General features: G+C 28.8%; 1 protein-coding gene across 1 annotated transcript; it reads right to left on the reverse strand.

Moving 5' to 3' along the window:
* Window positions 1–15,947: 15,947 nt before the first annotated feature.
* LOC106758104 (zinc-finger homeodomain protein 9) lies at window positions 15,948–17,405 on the reverse strand. The gene has a single exon (XM_014641023.2). It carries the CDS (start codon window positions 17,112–17,114, stop codon window positions 16,155–16,157), a length of 960 nt encoding a protein of 319 aa, XP_014496509.1. The 5' UTR covers window positions 17,115–17,405; the 3' UTR covers window positions 15,948–16,154.
* Between the last annotated feature and the right edge of the window lie 3,260 nt (window positions 17,406–20,665).

A 20,665-nucleotide genomic window follows, 5' to 3' on the forward strand; every position in this document is an offset into this window, starting at 1 on the left:
CGAAGGTATGTCAACCCATAACAGATATTTAAATTCATTCTTCATATTTACTTTTGTTTGCTTTCCTAGCTCATATGTTTAACTTGTTATTTCTTTAACTAGATTTTGGTCACGATCAAGGTTTACGGGTAAAGTTGTTTGTGGCACCTTAGTCAATATTATGTCTGAAGCTTTTAACAGTGTCATATTAAATGCAAGGGGTAAGCCTATCATCACAATGATGGAAGACATTTGTATATACCTCATGAAGAGATGGGCAACAAATAGACAGAAAATAACTACATGTGAAAGTTGTCTTTGCCCAAAGATTAAAAAAGGATTTGAAAAGGAATAGCACATGACTAAAAATTGGATACCTATGTATGTGCACATCACTACATCAAAATATCAACTTCTTTATGTTTTAATTTGTTTACTGATTTAAATTGGTTATCATTGTAGTTGCCACAAAGTTCAGAGTATTTGAGCAATTTTCACAAAGTTCAGAGTATTTGAGCAAAAGGGAAGAGTTGCTAATAATGGATAAGGAGAGTCTATTTATAGACTCAACCAAAAACTCTTTCATTATTCGTAACTGGTCATTTAACGCTTTTAATTGATTAATATTAGTGTTAATCAATTAAAAAGAGTACAACGGCTAGTTTTTAATGGCTAGAAAACCCCAGTGACTAGTATTAATCGATTATTCTCAAGATTAATTGATTAGCTAATCGATTAAAACTTGCTTTAATCGATTATTCTAGAACTGATTGGGTTTTCAGCCTCTACAGCGTTTTAATCGATTATAACTAGGTTTAATCGATTAAAACCGAGAGTTTTTATTCTGACCAACAATTTACATATTATGAAAGAACATGAATTAAAACCCAACCAAAATCTAATTTCTAAACCCTTAAACTATAATTATTATAAAAACTTTGAATTTATAAAATAAGTCTTCACCAGATTTTCTTGAATCTCTTTGACTTATATTGGACATCACTAAAATTTCATCTTCATTACAAATAAAAATGAATACAGTAATTTTTAAATAAAATAACTCGTTCAATAAATAATTGTAGAAGGGGAAGTAAGAAAGAAAAAATTAATATTTTACTGAATAGTAGATAATAAATTAAATTAGAAAATCTAAATTATATTTATTGTGAGACGGTGGAATTTATCAAGTCGAATTTTAAAAACCTTTTCACAAAAATATAATTGATTAACTAAAGCGCAAAGATTTTGTGCTTTTATTTATTACTGTTCTCACCTGCTACTGTTACTTTCGACAAATCTAACGAGTGCCAATCCACCATCATTTGAAATGAGTTAACTATACAAGGCCCACATACTAGAACAGGCCGAATAAGCCCATTAAGAGTTTGGGCTTCCGTAGAAGTCTTTTCTTTCACTTTTCGTTAAACATATGCAGTTGAACAAAATAGTGAGATTATAATTTATAATTTTTCAATAAGCAAAACTAATGAATTTTATCAACGTTCACCTGTTTTTCTTTTCAGTTATTTTAAGAATTATTGAAAAAAAAGTTAACAAAAAAAATAATAACAATGACTAATTCATAATATGTAAAAGCCATCAAAATATTTAACTAATTCATAATATGCAAAAAAAATTGTCAATAAAATTTATAAAGTTTTTTCGTATAATATGCTTATATTCAGGCGAGGCATTCAAACAATTTTAAAATAGTAGATAAGATATACCTTAACAGAGACCATGATATATCTTAGTGCTCGGTTCTCCATTCATAAAATAAAATTAAGTAGGTGAATTAATGATCAACCTAACTTACCACGGGTTCAACCTGCATGAGTCGGGTTTAAATGAGTCGAATTAAAATCTGACCCGCATAAAAAAAAAATACAATTTTTTCAAATCCAACCTAATCCGAATCCACGAGAGTTGTGACCCATTTTGACAGCTTTAATATAAAGTTATCAAATATTCTAATAAACTAATTAAATTTAAATTTGACTAATTCCAAATACCAATTCAAGTTAAGATAGCTAACGTCATATAAATCACAAATCCGTGTACTTCTAATACAAAATGAATCGTAACTCCGATGCATAACATTTATCACAATTCAACACATATAAACTAAACATAATTGAATAGATGTAGAATGTTAATTTCTCTTATATGGGAATAACTTCACTTGCAAAAAAGTCAGTCCAATGTTCAAGGTCTCCTAAATAAATTGATAGAACTTCTATAACATCATATACAACCAATATCTCTACTTATTCCAATTACTAAAACATTCTTATTTCTTAGTTGATTAGATTGAATATACAACTCTCACACACTCATTTAAAAGGAAGAAAAACGATAGAATAAAATGAAATAAAAAGAATTTACTCAAATAAAAAAATTTGATTTATCTATTTTAACTTCCCAACTACTGCCTCCTTACTAATATGATTGATCAACCAATATTTAAAAAAAAAAATTAGAACTTTTGAAAATAAATTTTGGAAAAAATGAAAGAAAAAACATTGCAGTCTATTAAAATATAATTTTAATTAATATTTTCATTCTCTAGTTAGTTTAAAATAATATCTCTTAATATAAATTAAGCGAGTTTTACATTATATTTTTTTTAAGAAAATTATATTTAGCTTACCACTCTAATATTTCTAAACAAGTATACCTGTATTCGTACCTATTTCTTTAGTTTTCCAAAAATCAATTAAACAATTTTTTATAATAAATAAAAATCATAAGAAAAATAATATTATCAATTATTTAATGTCAGAAAGTATATATATTTCAAAAGAATATTTTTTTTATTATTATAGGTTGGTGAGTCAATCCAACTCACCATGAATTCAACCCTGGTGAGTCAGACTCTAAATGAACCGGGTTAAAAATTAATCCTATAAAATAATTTCATTTTTCTCAAACCCAATCGGATTAACCCACCAATTCTAACTCATTTTGTCAACACTAAAAATAATGATGGATAATGAGAGAGATATGGAAAGATTTTTATATCAACTCTTTGTATTTTGAAAGACTCTAGTATTTGAAATTTTAAATTCTTAACTTTTGAAGAATGAGAGTAAAACTTTAATATTCTATTACATGTCTCAATTGTTTTATTATATTATACTTAATGACGTCTTATTATTATATATTCTTGTCAGTAAAACTGCATTTATTTTCCACAAATCTCTTTATATAAATTGAGATTAAATCAGAAATATTTCAGTAAAACTGCATTCATTTCTCACAAATCTATTTATATAAAATGAGATTGTACAAAGGAAACAATATCACTAGTCCACTCTCACTTGTCATCCCAAATCGTTACATATGAATATAAACAATCAACTCAAATTCATCTTTCCTTTTCTATCTCAACAATAATGTATTATTGTTGAATAATACTTTTGTATCAAATTTTTTTGTAATATTTTTAAAATTTTTGTATTTTATATTTCAATGATCAGTATAATATTTTTATTCCAATTAATTAATTGTTTAGTTTTTTATTTTTTACAATTTTTTTAGACTTAATATGTTGTTCATTTCATAAATTAAGTAAATTTTAATTTCGATATTTTAAAAAATGATTATTTTCTATTCTTATAAAATTAGGAACAATTACTTTTTAAAATTTAATATTATGCTACACTTTTCAATTGCCTAGTCAATGAAAAAAGCCTAAGGTTCGTTGTACTACGCACGTTCTACAGTTTAAGATATAGTAATAGCACACGACCTTTTTTTTGTTAATGTTTTCAATAAATATTATTATTCTATTTTTAAAAAAATATTAAATTCTCAAGGGACTATTTCAAATTTTGAAGAGATAAAAGTTAAAATTTAATAGAATTAACATTAAAGTTTACTCATAATTCAATTTTTATAAAGCTAAATAGAAATTGACTCATATTACAAAAATTAAAAAATATTACAATGTAAAAGATATTTAAAGCATCTACTAAATTTACCAACCAATCAAGGTAGTATATGTTTGAAAAGTGTGCCCGAATAGATGTAAACTAGTTAGTTCTTTTACGATTTGACTTCTCCCTTTAAAAAGAATCATGAAAAAAAAGCATCATATTTAAATACTATATCCTTAGCATTGTGATTAGAAAGTCACAAACGATGTTTATACATACAAATTAAAAGTGTTAAGCATGTTCACCACAACATTAATGCTTGAAACATAGGTCACAATTCCTTAGCAACAGCCTCTTTTGCTTTTACGATGTGGTCGGTTAAATCGATGTTCTTGAAAAATGAAAATATTGATAATGACTCTTAAACCTGGGCCAAAGCTTTTTATTGGTTTTGTTTTGTTTTTGAATGTTCTTCTTTTTATCATAACTTAACTTTTGTGAAGATATAATGTGCAATAATGAAGATGAAGGTGTGAAAAAATGAAATTAAATGGAGATTGATGGCAATCGTTATCCTAAACATTTGCATTAGGAGGTGAAAAGTGATGATATGAAAGAATATTAAAGATGGGGATTGTTAGAGATAAGGCTTCAAAAATATAAATAATGGACCACCATAATAACTTTCTTACATAATCTTTATGCTGCAAATAATTGTGTGGTCCATTATTTCCTTTGCAATAACTGGTCCTATTTCTTCCTTTACATCTTAATTTCACAATAGTAAAATGTTTTTACATCCGACACATTCTTCCTCTCTTGTTTTTTACTGGATATATACAAATTATAAACTTGTAATAAACAAATTATAACATTTTAAATATAATTTATACATATTAAAATTAACTAAATTGGTCTGTATATATCTAATAATTAAGAATTTTATTTTTGTCCGTAAATTAACCTAATATTTGGTGTGTTAAAATTCTACAAAATTCGAAGGTGGTTGAGCTTTAGCAAAATTAATGAAGAAGTTGATAATTAAGGTCTTGTTCATTTGAGTAAATTTGAAAAAAAGTAATTGAGATAATTTGATGATAATTTCATTTTGTTGTTTATTTGAATAGATTTTTGAAGGTACTTTACTTCCAAATCTGTTCAAATAAACAACAACAAAAAATTATTATCAAATTTTTTCAATTATTCTCATTCAAATCTACTAGAATGAACAAAGTGTAAAATATATTATTTCAACCAATCTCCAAGGAGACGTTAGTTTCAAATATCTTTAACAAATATGAAAATCCTGAATAGATTAATTAGTTTATGTGCTAAACTCAAAATATTAACACCCACTTAATTAAACTCTCTACACATTAATCCTTACTTTTTTTTGAAGATGAAATTTTAGCGTCACAAAAGTATATATTACAAACGCATAAGTTATTAATGAATATAAAATATCTATTTTTATCGTAACTTAAGTTATTAAAATTACACAATAAAGCTTAATTATCAATTATTATAACGAGAAAGTTACTATATATAAAAATAATAATTAAGCATTTAAAAATTTAAAATCTACTTACATGATTATATATATATATATATATATATATATATATATATATATATATATATATATATATATATATATATATATTTATGAGAATTCTTAACCTGTAAAACAATAACTTTCAACCAATGGCTTGCCTTTTTTACCAATCAAAACAGAATAGATTAAAATGATTCGTTATACTGTTCAAATTAATTTCTCTTTTTGTTTTCTGATCATTAATAACCTATCCAAACAGGTAAAGCTTATACAAATCGAAGAATAATTTATTTCAAATCCATATGCAAACTTTTCTTAAAAAATAGTTTTTAATTTAATTCAAATTATATATATATATATATTATTTAAGATGTCATTAAATTTGCAGCGGCATTGTAATTAAACATGTTTTTCCTTAGTAATAGACGAATAGATGAATGAGAAAATATTGAAGTTAAAAATTAAATATTATATGGAATTTGATATTAAAGATATGACACGACATTAGACGGTTGAATTGAAGCTGTACGGTGTTACTTACCCACGTCGCGTCGGATTCAGATGAGAGAAAAAAAAGATAGAAAAAGAACAAACGATGACACTAAAATAAAATATTTAATTAAGACACATGTATAGAATTTTTTTTTTCTTAAGACACAATAAGAATAGTTTTGAAATTTTCCTAAAATTAGAATGTTAACAAATACACAGAATAGCTACTTTTCAGAGTGATGGAAAAAGTCGTTAAAAATGTCATAACTGATGCTATATAGTGTTTAATTTATTCATAATTTTGGAATTAAAAACATAAAATAAGTATAGAAATAATAATACATTTTAATTTTGTAAATACTGGAGATGAATGTGTGCTTGATTTTTACTGTACAGTTTTTTGTCGTGAGACTGGTGCCTGTATAACAAACGTCACATCTCTGCAAATATAGCACGTATCTGAAACAGTTTATAATTAATTATAAATGAGTGAATTAAGTTACTCCAATGAGAGAGGTTGGTGCCAAACTAAGGCTATTTGGCTAATTAATGTAGATGTTTGAAATTTGAAATTACTGTAGGAACACGTGCAAGGTGGAGGAAAGCAGCTTATGGGTGAGAATTAAAATAAAATAATAATATTTTAATAATATTTTTTTTATAAAATTATTGGAAGTTTCATATCCATTAACTTCAATATAGATAAGACCAGTTTATAATATATAACTAACGTGTAAACCTCATTTTACAAGCCGGTTTTCTAGGGTTGAGTTAGGTTTAAAGCCCACTCTTTAACATGGTATCAAAGTTATGGTTAAAGTCTTCCTAGCAAGTTCTAAGTGATCATTTCTATTTCTATTCCTCTCGTTGTCGGATTATTATCGGATTATCCAATTTCTACTATCACGCATGAGATGTATATACCTCGGTGTGAAGGAAGTGTTGAAAGTTCCACATCGACTAGAAATAAGACCAATTTATAATATATAAGTAAGGTGCAAACTTCATATTACAAGTTAGTTTTATGAGATTTAGTTAGACCTAAAATCTACTTCTAACGTATTTTAATATTATTTACCTCTTATTATGTGATTGAGGTAAAAATACTTAAAAACCAATACTAAAATATTATATAAAAATATTATGAAATAATGATAAAGTGTAGAAGTTAGAAGAAGAAGAAACGAAGTTCATCTATCTAATCATGTTATTGAGGAACTAGAAGGTCACATCATGTTGGCACAGTGTAATGTTTTAGGTAGGGACAGAAAGTTGCCCATCAACTCACTGTGCAGGGTGTTATGTTAACCTATATTTTATTCACCACAAAACAAGTTAACTCCCATCTTAAGTAACACTGAATTATTATTATTCAGATAACTGCATTGCACCACATTATATTCTTAATTAATCCTCAACCAAAACCAAAATCAAACAATTATCCTATGACAACGATGTCTCAATAACATGTACAGATTAAAGGCCACTGTTTTTATAGAGAAAAATGTGCTACCAAATGACAGCTTTTAAGTTTGGTTCAAAGGGAATGTTAATAGTTTTATTGACTTTGGTGGAAGTGCCAATGTTTCTAAATCAAGGGATGAAGACAAGGAGCATAACATTGTCGGACTTTTATTCATACACTCAATCTTATACGTTCATTCACCATTTACACATACATAAAAGAAAAAAAAAAAAAAAGACACTTTTACTTTTTATATAAATATATTCCAAAATGTTTATCCGGTTAACTAATTAATTATATTGAATTTCACGTTAATAATTGTTTATTCATTTTACCATTCAAATCATAAATTTTGTGGGACCATCTCTTTATTTTTTTCCTGTCACTCAGGCTCTCTCCTCTTCTTCACCTTTGTTCTTTTCTCACAGTCACGGGATGCTCCCTCGTTCAGAATAATATTTTAACGTTAACAATTTTGTTCTTGGATTCTGATCTAATACATTAGACAACCTTGAAAGAAACTAACCGAATTGTATATTACAATATTACAATATTACAAATTATACAGAGTTCAAGTTTTGTAAAAAGAAAATGTCATCACAATAGTAACAAAATAATTTTGTGCTAAGAATCAAGACTTGTGAATTAGAAAAAATCACATCTCAATTTTCAGTACTGATGCTCTTTCAAATTGGAACATGAGGAGGATCCAAATGTCCAACTTGCGAAAGAGAAAGTCACAATATCAAAAAATAAAATTTTATATCAATTAAAAAAAGACAAATATGAGTTTATATAGACGTAGATATCTCTATTGGATATTCATTTAAAATTTTAACCATTGATCATAGATTTTTAAAAGTTTCACTTTAAGCATAATTATCAATCCAATTTTCTATGAAGGAACAAAATAACATTGTTACTTTGCACATAACACAATTCATAATAGAGATTTTTGTTCAAGTATGTCAGAATATTTTCTATTAAAATTATATCTAATTGCTGTAAATGAGTTTTTGTAGATTCTTGCGCAAAAGCACTTCTTGAAATTGCTCTAGTGGTAGAACTTGTGAGGAAGATAATCTTATTGGAAAGTTTAATAAAAATTTGGAAACTTGACCTTAATTCAACTTCTATTTGAATCAATGAGCCTGTCATAAACAGTATATACCCAACATCCTCTTTATCAAATATATTTTTTAGGATATTACAAACTTTAATTGGAGTTTTATTTTTTCATTCAAAAACCTAATTTGCAGCAAAATAAATAGTATCCTCTCATTTATTTATTTACTTAAAGTTTTTTCTGTTATAAAAAATTATATAAATAACAATTTGTTTCACAAACACGTGAAGAAGAAAATTAATAACAAAATCAAATTCTTTCATATTTCTCATGGATAATATGCAGTTTTAACTTAATCAAATTTTACATTTTTCAACTAACTTTCTTTTTTCAAGGACTCAAAACAAATATGATTTGTTAGAGTACTCTTAAAAATACAATTAGGACATGTTTCTATCAATGCTTACAAACGGTAAATGCAGACACTTGAAACAAATATTATGTATTGGAGTGTTATTTAAAAAATACATTTAAGACATATTCGTGTCAATGATTATGAACTATAAGTCCAAGGACTTTAAACAAATATTGTGTGTTCGAGTACTCTTAAAAAAATACATTTAGGATAAGTTTGTGTGAATGCGTTTGAACGGTAATGTATAACTTTGTCTCTTCCATTTGTAAAGACAAAGAATGCCTTTTGCATGTTGTTGAAGAATAAGAACAAGTTAAACATTAATTTTTTTGTTAGTCAATTATAAGCAACGGTTCAGAAAAAAAAAAACAAACAACACATTAAGGATGATGATATAAAGATGTTGGTATGGATGGTCCGGCTTCTTCTCACGAAAGAACTTTCTTTCTGATGTTATGTTGGTCACTCATAACATTCTGAGGAGGATGGAAGTACACAGGTTAAACATGAGAAAGACAAAAACATAAAGATTGAAGATCCAGAAAAATTACAACAAAACAATATGTATGTACAATTTAAGCTTGAACTACGAAAACGCTTCATGGTCATCTCATCAAAACTCCATTTACAGGGTGTGGGGTGAAAAAAGACCATAATTAGTTAGATGTTACTAACGTCGTTGTAAAGTTCAGGACAAGTACATTTTGTTGGTTTTGATAATGTCCACATTGTGAACTATTAATGTTTGTTTCAATTGATTGTATGAGAAGGCTTATAATGAAATGTATGGAATAGATTAAAAAATTTGTTCAAAATATGTAATCTAAATCGCCACTAATGTGAAAACGACTAGTCACTTCCTCATACTATTGTCTTACAAATGAAATAGTTTTATATCAATCGCATTTTGGATTAATTAGTACTAGTTCTTTATTGTGGCTTTTATTAGTACTATTATGTATTCCTTCATTTGTTACCAAAAAGAGTGGTGTTACTTCAAAACATTTGCATTGTCATTCATGCATTAATTATGGACAAGTTTTGCAAACTTGATAAGAAATAAAGGAAAATGAGGTTGCTCTTGTAACAAAGAAAGGTGGAGTGTAATGCAAACTTCTATTTTCCAATTCACGAAGGGTCAATGAAGTCAAGGAATGCTACAAGTAATTCTGTAGTGAGAATGACTTGAAGAAAGGAAATAATTTAGTGTTTGAAGTGAATTAAGAAGTAATTAGTCCTATTATTGAAGTTTATATAAATGAATGTTATTGTGATGTTATTGAGTATATTTCTTTATTTAAGATGTATTATGTTATATTTGTTCTCTAATACCATTGTATTTTATAAAGATTTTCTAATCAACCAATGGTTTTAATTTTTTTCCATTATTAATGTGATTAAAAATGACTAATAACATGGTTAACTATAGTAACTTGTTTTGCAAAAAAAAAAACAAAAATAGGCTACCGTGTTTTACACAAATCTAATACGCATTAAACAAATAACTAGCTAGTAACCTGAGACTTTTTATTTAATTTTAAGGGATTAGTCTCTGCTAGAGGTTTTTGTTAACTTTTTAGCAAGTATATCAATTCAATACAAGTAGTAAATGAAATTTCCAAGTATCAATTTCCTAAAGAATTTGTGCTTGTTTGTCTAATTATGGTAATTTATCAATTACAACTTCAATATAAGTCATGGTAGACAACATTATGAATTAAAATAGATCACAAACATCAAAATTCAATGAAGTATAAAGTGATTCCTAAAATCTTCACTGGGATTGAATTTCATAAATCAAATGATGTAAATACTCCATACAATTTATCCCTTACAATTCTTAATTCCTTAGGAACAACTTCTAAATCTAGATGCTAAATTATTAATTCCTCATTTAACATTAAATTTGCATTAAGTTCAGTTATCTAGAATGACCAAGCGAATTTAGAACCATTCTCAAAATCAATTCACTTGGTTGCTTTATTTATGTCCATGTTTAAAATCATTTCCCATCAACCATAAACATTTAGATGCACAAAAATTCCAAATTTAAACACTAAATTTAAGATAAAGCATTTGAACGAACAAAGATTCTATTGCACAAGAACTTTTACATCAGTTTGATTACATTTTATCCAATTCTAATGAAAATGGAGTTTAACTACTCCCAATCATCTAGAACATACAAGTTTGATAGCAATTGATCGAAGAATGATGTGTTGGAGTAGCCTCAGACTAATTTCTCAGAGTTATTGTTTTGTTGCCACAACCAACCACCTTCTTTTCTTTCTCTCTTGACTAAATAAGCACTTATAGAAATTGAGATTTCGTTGCACGAGCAGACATGCAATCGTTGAGCGAAAATCAACTATTTCGTTTTCAACTGATCATTCTCGTTGAGCAAGACAATATACTAACTAAGCGAGAAAATCCTGGCAACAAATCCCCCTTCTCGTTAATTTTTCATTTTGTTGTACAATAATATAAAAGGGACTAACTAACCTAAAAAAATAACAAGAGAAGAAAATTTTACATCTTCCCATGAGGAAAAAAATATAAATCATGAATAAATACAAATTTAAGAATAAAAATAAGCACGAATAATAAATATTTTTCACACTTATCGTTTTTTTGGAACACTTTTGAACCACCAAGTGTTACTAGTTCATATCTACCACGAATGTGACAAAAAATTACTAACAACATAGTTAACTATTTCACTCCAGTAACTTGTTTTGCAAGAAAATAGGCCTACAAGGTTTGACGCAAAAGTGGTACATACTCCACAAATAACTAGCTTGTAGCTTAAGACTTTTTTTTTTTACTTTTTGGAAGACTAGTCTCGAATAAAGGTTTTTTTAGGTCACCAAGTGTTTCTACTTCTTGTCTATCATGATTGTGACAAAAAATTACCAATAACTATTTCGCTCCAATAACTTGTTTTGTAAAAAATTAGGCTTACAAGGCCTAACACAAAATTAATACACATTTCACAAATAATTGGCTAGCAGCTCAAAACTTCTTATACAATTTTAAGGGATTAGTCTCCACTAAAGGTTTTTTGGACTCTTAAGTGTTTCTTGTTCTTATCTACCACAAAGTTGACTAAAATGACTTGTACATGGTTAAATAGTTCACTTGATTAACTTATTTTTTTAAAAAAAAATAGGCCTATCAGGTATAATACAAAACTGGTAAACACTACCCAACTAATTTGCTAACAACTTAAGACTTTTTGTACATTTTTAAGGGGGTTTTCTTCACTAAATCTTTTTTTGGACTATGAAGTGTTTCTTTTTCTTACCTACCACAAAAGTTACTAACAACGGCTAAAAACATGGTTAACTCACTCTAGAAATTTGTTTTGCAAAAAGATAAGCTTACTAGGTTTGACATAAAATTGGTATACTGCATGAATAATTGACTAACAGTTTATTTTATACAATTTTAAGGGACTTGTCTCTACTAAAGGTTTTTTGGAAACCAAGTGTTTCTACTTCTTGTCTACCACGAATGTGACTACAACATACAGATAACAAGTTTAATTACCTCTGTTGGAAAACTGATTTGAAAAAGAAAAAAAAAAAGCCTACAACATCTGAAAGAAAACTGGTACACACGATACAAAAAACTGGCAAGTTAAGATATATTGTACAATTTTAAGGAACATGCCTCTAGTAAACATTTTTTTTTTTACAACAAGGGTTTCTAGTTTTTATTTATCACAAATGTAACTATAAATGACTAATAACATGGTTAACTATGTCACTCCTTGTTTTTCAGAAATAAAAAGGTTTGTCATGTTTGAAACAAAATGTGCACAAATAACTAGAGGCCAATCTAAGAATTTTTGTACAATTTTCAGAAACTTGTCTCTTGTAAAAGTATTTTGGACCACAAAGGGTTTCAAGTATTTATGTACCACGAATGTGATTATAAATGAGTGATAACAATGTTAACTATTTCACTCTAGTAACTTGTGCAAAAAAAAATTAAACTACTAGGTTTGACACAAAATTGGTACACACGACACAAATAACTTAAAAACAATTTAAGACTCTTTACATAATTTTAAGGAACTTCCATTTAATAAAGGTTTTTTTGACCACCAATGGTTTGTAGTCGTTATCTACTACGAATGTGACTATAATTAACAAGTAACAAGGTAAAGTACTTCAATTAGGTCACTTGCTTTGTAAAAAAAAAGGCCTACCACATCTAATACATAGTACACAAATAACATATGAATAACTTAAGATTTTTTGTATAACCTGAAACCAATTTTCTTTTAAACATGAAATACAATTCAGTACAACATATAAACATAAAATACAATAGAGTACAACATACATATTCATTTTCTACAATGTCCATAACTATGTTTGAATAAACAACAATCTACATTAGTAAGTTAGAATAAATAATTGAAAGTCTTGAAGCACTTATTCCTACTAGATATTATCTTGATGTAGTATCAATCATATGCGTATTTTTTTGTAATTTGTTGTAATTGTTTTTGCACAAAGAAATAATACTCCATCATACGAGGTTGTAGTAAACAATGAAAACACAAAACAATGGCATAAAAATATTTGACAATGCTTGAAATTATTTGATAATGTCCTACTTACATTGATTATTCAAACATGTTTTTCTCATCGTATTTGAAACATAATCCTACAATTTAATTATTTTTAGAATAATGACTTTACAATCATATTTGCAAGAACAGTGACACAACAATATACACATATAATTACAACCTTCAAAATCAAAATGTAGATATCAATGGTTTAATCATTTTCGAGATCCATGTTTATGCAAAATTGTTTCAAATAGGTCCTTGTATTATTTTTTATCTCAATTCGGTTCATGTTTCTGTAAAATTGAATCAATTGGAACCTTGCTATTAATTGGACTAGACGACAATCTACTGAGGAAGGAGATGAGAAGTTGTCTTTCTCTTTTGATTGAGTAACAGAAATCCTAAAAGATTTGGGCTTGGATCTTTTTACTTGTTCGGTTTCTATTTTCTTTTGTTTTATTTATTTATTTTATTTAGGTTTAATCTTTTATTTTTTCATTAGTAAATTACCCGTAATGCAATCTTTTTTACCACGTGCTTGCGTAGTCACCATGCCACGACACAACAAATTTGACGTTGTCCAGTTCAATTAATGACAAGGTTTCAACTGACTTAATTTTACATTAACAAAGACCTAATTGAAATAAAAAAATACAAAAGCCTAAACAAAAATCTCAAAAATTATTAAACCTGATATAAATACATCAATATAATAGGTATTTAAAACATACATCAATATAAACATATTTAAAACATATATCAATAAAACAACACCTCACTCTATTTGAAACTTTGTTCAATTAGAATATATCAAAATCAACCACACAAACCAAATATCAACATATCTACAAATCATCATTAATAAACCATTATAATGATATCAAACAAATATATTTCAATTCCAAACCAATCCCTAATCAAACTTCTTTAATTTCACCATAACAAAAAATTAAAAATATATATCACGAAACAAATGGCATGATATTTCTTACAACCAATGAAATAAACTTCACTAACATAGATACTATAACACAAACGAAAGAACAAAGTGCGAAACAATGGAACAAATAAAAAAAGTCACACTCAAACACCGAACCGAGAGGGTGCAATGAAATGCAACGAACCTACAACAACAAAATGTAATCACACCGCAAGTAAAGAAAAATGACATAAAAGCAAATCCAAAGAGAAATTTGAAATGGTAAGTTTTTTTCGTATTCACTTCAGCACGTATTCATACCATTCAAATTTGAGGATAAAAAGATAAATCCTTGGTCAACCCCAAAAGAATATTCAAATTGATTTATAAAAAACAGATAGAAAAAAAGAAAGAAAGATTGAGCTGAAAGAGAATTAGATTGTGGCGTGTTGAAGTGGTGAGGATTGAAGGATGCGAAAGCAATTAAGTACAGTGTAGAACTATTGTGTTTAGCTGGGAAAATTGACAAAACCCCTCATACTTTGCACCAGCACCCCTGTTTTTAAGGGGCAATTAAGGGGTCCAGAACCAGCCCATGACTTGCTGGTTAGCATAACCAAGGGCAGCCCTCAAGGGTCCCACCCCACCAAAACAAGATTACTCACTTCATCACTAACCAAAAACTAAAACAAACCACAGTCTGGGTCCACACACAATTAAACTATTAAGTTCAGAGATACAAAACAAACACCCCATGGCGTAAAAGTCTGCAAGACAAGACACAAAATACTTCTTCTTTTCTTTTTTTTCCCTCCTCAGTTTCTCACTCTCTATTATTTTTTAGTATTTTAGTAAATATTATAGTTTAATGTTTGACAGATCTACTTGCTTTAAAAGGAAAGTACTTCCAAATATTTCCCACCCAACAAAATCTTTTTGGTTATACACCACTACAAACAGTAATTAAATCACCCTATACCACACCAGATTATCTTAAGAAACTAGCATCGTTGTGTTGTGTTGCACGAGGATTGCATGTTTCACTAGATAAAGTACTTACAAGCATAATTAAGGTTTCTTTTCAACTATTAAATATATAGAATTTTCCCATGAACTATTAATCTATACCCTTATCCAAACATACTTTGATTATTATCAAAAGCTTACAGTTTTAACTTTTAATGAACCCTCAAATAGAATATGTGTTTTTTTTGCTCAGATGATTGTTTTGTGAATAAAGCAGCACAAAGCTGCACAGCGCCATAGGAATAGAACAGAACCAGGATTTCACCACCTCCCATAATTTATTAAATCCCATAGGCAGCAACACTTTCTGCCCCTTTCTCTCGAACACGAGTTACAGAGAAAAAAAATCATTATTATCATTTTTTCCATGTCTTACGGGGGAGAAAATGTGAAATCACAGAAATTTAATTAGCTTTCGTCTTCCTCAAAAAATTCAGAGAACCAGCAGCACACTGCATGTCCAGTCCACTGTTCAGTGCTAGCACCACTCAAACAAACAAAGCCAAACAAAGTCCGAAGATCACGCCAAAGATAAACATACACATCTATCACTACTTCAGAATAAAATCATTAAAAGCTTAGAAAGCAAAATAAATTCCCTTCTGGATATATCATTCTCTCCCATTAAGGTGCTTGATCATCATCATCTCATCAACAATATTAAAAAAAAAAAAGGAAATTAAACCACTAATTAATTAACTGGTAGTAACATCATCAACAACAGCATCGTGATCATTAACCTATCTAACACATTATTCTTCACCCCCTCACAGATCAAGAAGTAGAAGAAGACCCATTAGCACCAACGTTCACCCCACCAAAGTGATTGTGACTCGGATCCTCACCGCGATCTTCAGCACCACCACCACCACCGATGTTGCTATTAGGGTCTTCAAAACCCTTGACACCCCCATTTGCATCATTATCATTAATATTATCATTGCTAGTAATATTAACATTATTATCTTTTTTGGCCAAGGTGTTTTTGTTGTTGTGCATCCAAACCTTGAGAACGCTTCTATCCACGCCAACCTCGTTGCAAAACTCGTGAATCAAATCTTCGTCTCTCTTCTGCATCTTCCATCCTACTTTCTCAGCGAACTTGTGCATCTTCTCCTTCTGCTCCTGGCTGAACTTGGTTCTAAAGCGCTTTCTGGTGAGAGCAGTGGAGGGTGCGGCCGTGCTCTCCGGAGGAGCGGCGAGCCCGGCAGAGAGGGCAAGGAGCATGTGCGGGGCGGAGGGGTAGTAAGAGGAGGAGATCGGCGGCGGGGATGCGGAATTCGGACTTCGATTCGCCCCCGGTGCCTGGAACGGAGGAGGGGGGTGGTGGCGATGGTGCGGCTGGTACTCGATCACATGCGTGGTGGATGGGATGGGCGGCTCATCCGGCTCGCGGCGGTGGAAGTTGCGGTGGCAGCCGCATGCTGCGCATTTAATGGAGCTGGGGTCGGCGGCAGTGGCTGTGGGGGACGGCATGAACTCGCCGCATCCATCTAAAGCGTGGCCACCCAAGTTGGCGGCGTGGTTTTTGAGGCATTCTTTGTAGGTGACGGCGGCGGGCATGGGGTGGTGGTGGTGGTGATGGTGTCGCTTGAGGACCCCGTTGGAGAAAGACAAAGCTTTGGTGGCGGTGGGGGTGTTGATCCTGGTGGGTGTTTCGGTGTCATGTTCTGGGGATTTTGTTGTTGCACTGGGAGTGGTGTTGTTTATGGTTGTTGTTGGGGTTATGTCCATGGCTCTAACATCTAGGGTGAGTGAAAGTAAGAAACAATATTTAAAAAAGCAAAAAAGGTTTGCTTTTTAGGGTTAGGTTTTTTGGTAGAGATTAGAGGGAAGTATGAGATGTCACAGGTGGTGGAGGTGGAGGGTGGTAGAGGTGGCGGTAGTGGGTGGCAGTGTTTGTATATGGGAGAAATAAAATAGGAAGAAAATGGAAAGAGAGGAAGGGGCGGGGCGGGGCGGGGCGGAGGGGTTGGAGGAGAGAGGAGGGAGGAGAAAGAGGAGTGTGTTTGATGATGGTGTTGAATTGAATTGAATTGAATTGAGTTGAGTTGAGAGAGTGATGAGATGAGTGTTGATAATAAAAATCTGGGTTTGGGATTGGGTTATGTGGTGGAGCTTCTTAACCAGTAGTGTTTTAACCCTGGTTCTAATCCATGGTTAAGTTATTGACCCCACTTGAGGTTAGATGTGAGTAATAAATATGCCCGCTTGGGGTGATGACCCTACAGTTTATTACCACTATTATTAGTTATTAGGAGAGTAGTATAGAATAGTAATGGTTTTAATTTGGGAATTTGATTTGATTTTGAGTGGGTAGTGTTGTGCAGTGAGTTTAGTGGTTTCTTTCTTAGCATGAGAATGGTATGGTCTGCAATTCTGAGCCCATTCACTGTAACCCATCTTAATTTGTCAAGTTGGCAGGGAAGGACGGGACGGGACAGCCTTTCACAGTAAAATCATTGAGGTTTTTCATTTTAGGGATGCAACCCATTCCCCTTTTCTTTTTTTCCTCTTCACTTTTTCTCTTTTCCTATAACCCTTTGGTTAATCCACCCTCTCTCTCTTTCTCTCCCTCCCAAATTAATACACATCCAACAAAACAAACACATTTTTCTATCTTTTCTTTTCAAATCAATTTACCCACATCCCAACTCTTATCTTCTTAAATATTTTCTCAAATAACAAAAATATTATTTAGCTAATTTTTTCAAAATATTAAATATTAATTATCTGAAACATTCTTATTTTAAATAACTTTTTATTGTTGAGAGTAAACCAAAAGAGAAAGAAAAAATTAAAAATTGAAAAACCACACACAATACTATAATATTACATCTCCTCGATTTGTTTTGAAGGGACTGAGAAGTATCTTTGTCGGCATTACGGACAATACAACGGTATCATGGCAAGGGAAACGGCGTCGCATTACGTAACTGCTCGATTGGCCCCGACAGGAGAAACATGTCCTGAAACCGTACCGGGGAACTAGGTGGTATAGATGTACATTTTTTTTATTAGGACCAAAACCCCTTCTCACTTTCACCTTATTACCACTTAACCACCTAAAAGACCTACCAAATCAGACGACACGTGTCAACATATCACGTGTCTCACACGTGTGCAAAGCCATGTGGTTTCTTCAAAGTTCTTTACTATTTTTACTACTAAAAAATTGTTTCTTTTAACAACATCTCCATTATTTTATTTGCATAATAACATCAGCACAAGGTTCATTATCCTTCTCAGTAGAGTTTATGTATTTAGATTTATGACAATGTTGTTATGGTTTTTTATTTATTTTAATAAATATTTTTCTGAATTTAATTATTAAAATGAGGGAAAAGGAATGATAAGAGTGCTTTACGGAACATAGTAAAAGAGAAAGGAGGAGGTTAGGGACACTGAATAAAGAGAGAATATTTTTATGTTAGTGTGACGTAAGCCGACTAAAGACAGAAGAGCTAAAGTTTAATCATGGAATGGCGTGTAGACAAGCGCTGAATCGATGCATAGAAACTCACAAATCACATAATTGCAATAGTAACAGTACTGATATTAAATTTATCATGATCAAAATAGGATATTAGGTGAGAGTAACACACAATATATGTTAAAACATTTATTAATGTATCATTTTAGTTTTTCAAATATAATTTCTTAATTACCTTTTATTAGTAGAAATTAAATACATATAACAAAATTTCAAAAACAACACAATAACTGTTATTTTAACTCACAAGGAAAATAAGCATGGCACAACTAAACTCCAAAACATGATTTTTAAATAAGTGTTATGAAATAAATATAGTGAGTAAAACGATTCTCGTCGTAAACTACCTCGGAATAACCATTGATATCATGACCAAATTTCATATTCTAAGCAAATTTTTTTTTATAGAGAAAATGTGCATTATAGTTTTTTTTAGGATATATTTATTTGGAGAGATGATTTCGAAAAGAATGAGTAAATAAATTTGAGAAAAATTGAAAAATAAATTGTTATTATGTTTATTTAAGTAAATTTAGAATGCATTTGGAAGGGATGTTTCATAAATTTTTAATTATTAAATTAAAATTAATTAATTATTTAATTTTAAATAAAAAATCAAAATTTTAAAAAGATTTATTTATGAATTTTGATTTTCAATAAACTATTATTTTAATTTTTTTTTAATTAAAATTTCACAATTTTTTAATTTAATTAAAATTCTAATATTATTTAATATATTTTTATATTTTAATAATTATTAAAATATGATTTATTTTACAATAATAATTATATTAAAAAATAAAAATAGTAATAATAAAATAAAAATATATATATAATTTGATTTAATATATTTAAATATATTAAATTATATTAAAATATTAAATTAAATTTAATAATTATTAAATTTTAAATAAAAGAACTTGTAAAAAGCTTGTTTATCTAATATCAAAATATGTTAAAATATGTTAATGAATTTCTGTAAACAAATTTTTTAAATTTTTTTTATTTAAAATTTAATTTAAAATTCTAATAATATTTATAGTATTTCTAAACAATTTTTTAAATATTTTTTATTGCTAATTTTATTTTTATTACATTTGTTTTTATTTTTTTTAATATAACTATTATAATAGTAGAAATTATATTTTAATAATTATTAAGATATAAATTTGTGTTAAATAATGTTAAAATTGTAAATTAAATTAGATTATTATTAAATTTTAAATTTAGAAATGAATTTTACAAAAATTATGAAAGACATTTTAAAATCTGTATAAATTTTAAAATCTATACAGATTTCAAAATCTATAAGAAAGGTGCAGGGTGACTTTAATAAGAAAAAGAAAAACAAGAGATGCAAGTGACTTTATGAAAAAGAGAAAAAATTAAAAAATAGTAATTAAGGTTAAAATTGGAATTTTTGTAGGTGGAGGATGAGAAGTTGGAAGTGTAGGATGAAACACCCATTTGGAAGTAAGTGAGAATAGATTTAAAATTAAAATTTGTAAAAATTAGTGTAGAATTTAGTTGATTAGACAGATTAAGAAATTGGTTTAATTAGTAAAATTAAAAATAACCAAAATATCCCTAATTATTAAAGTAATATAAAATAATATTTTTTTAATGTTATATTTAACTGTAAAAATGTTTATGAGGATTAAAAAATTAAAATTAATTATTAAAATTAATTTAAAAATGTAAAAAAATTATAATTTAGTAAAATGAATTTATTTTTAAATGTGATATATTTTAAGATATAATTAACTACCAAGAATATTTTAAAATATATTAT

This window comes from Vigna radiata, chromosome 4 (genome assembly GCF_000741045.1).
Source record: "Vigna radiata var. radiata cultivar VC1973A chromosome 4, Vradiata_ver6, whole genome shotgun sequence".
NCBI classification, from domain to species: domain Eukaryota; kingdom Viridiplantae; phylum Streptophyta; class Magnoliopsida; order Fabales; family Fabaceae; genus Vigna; species Vigna radiata.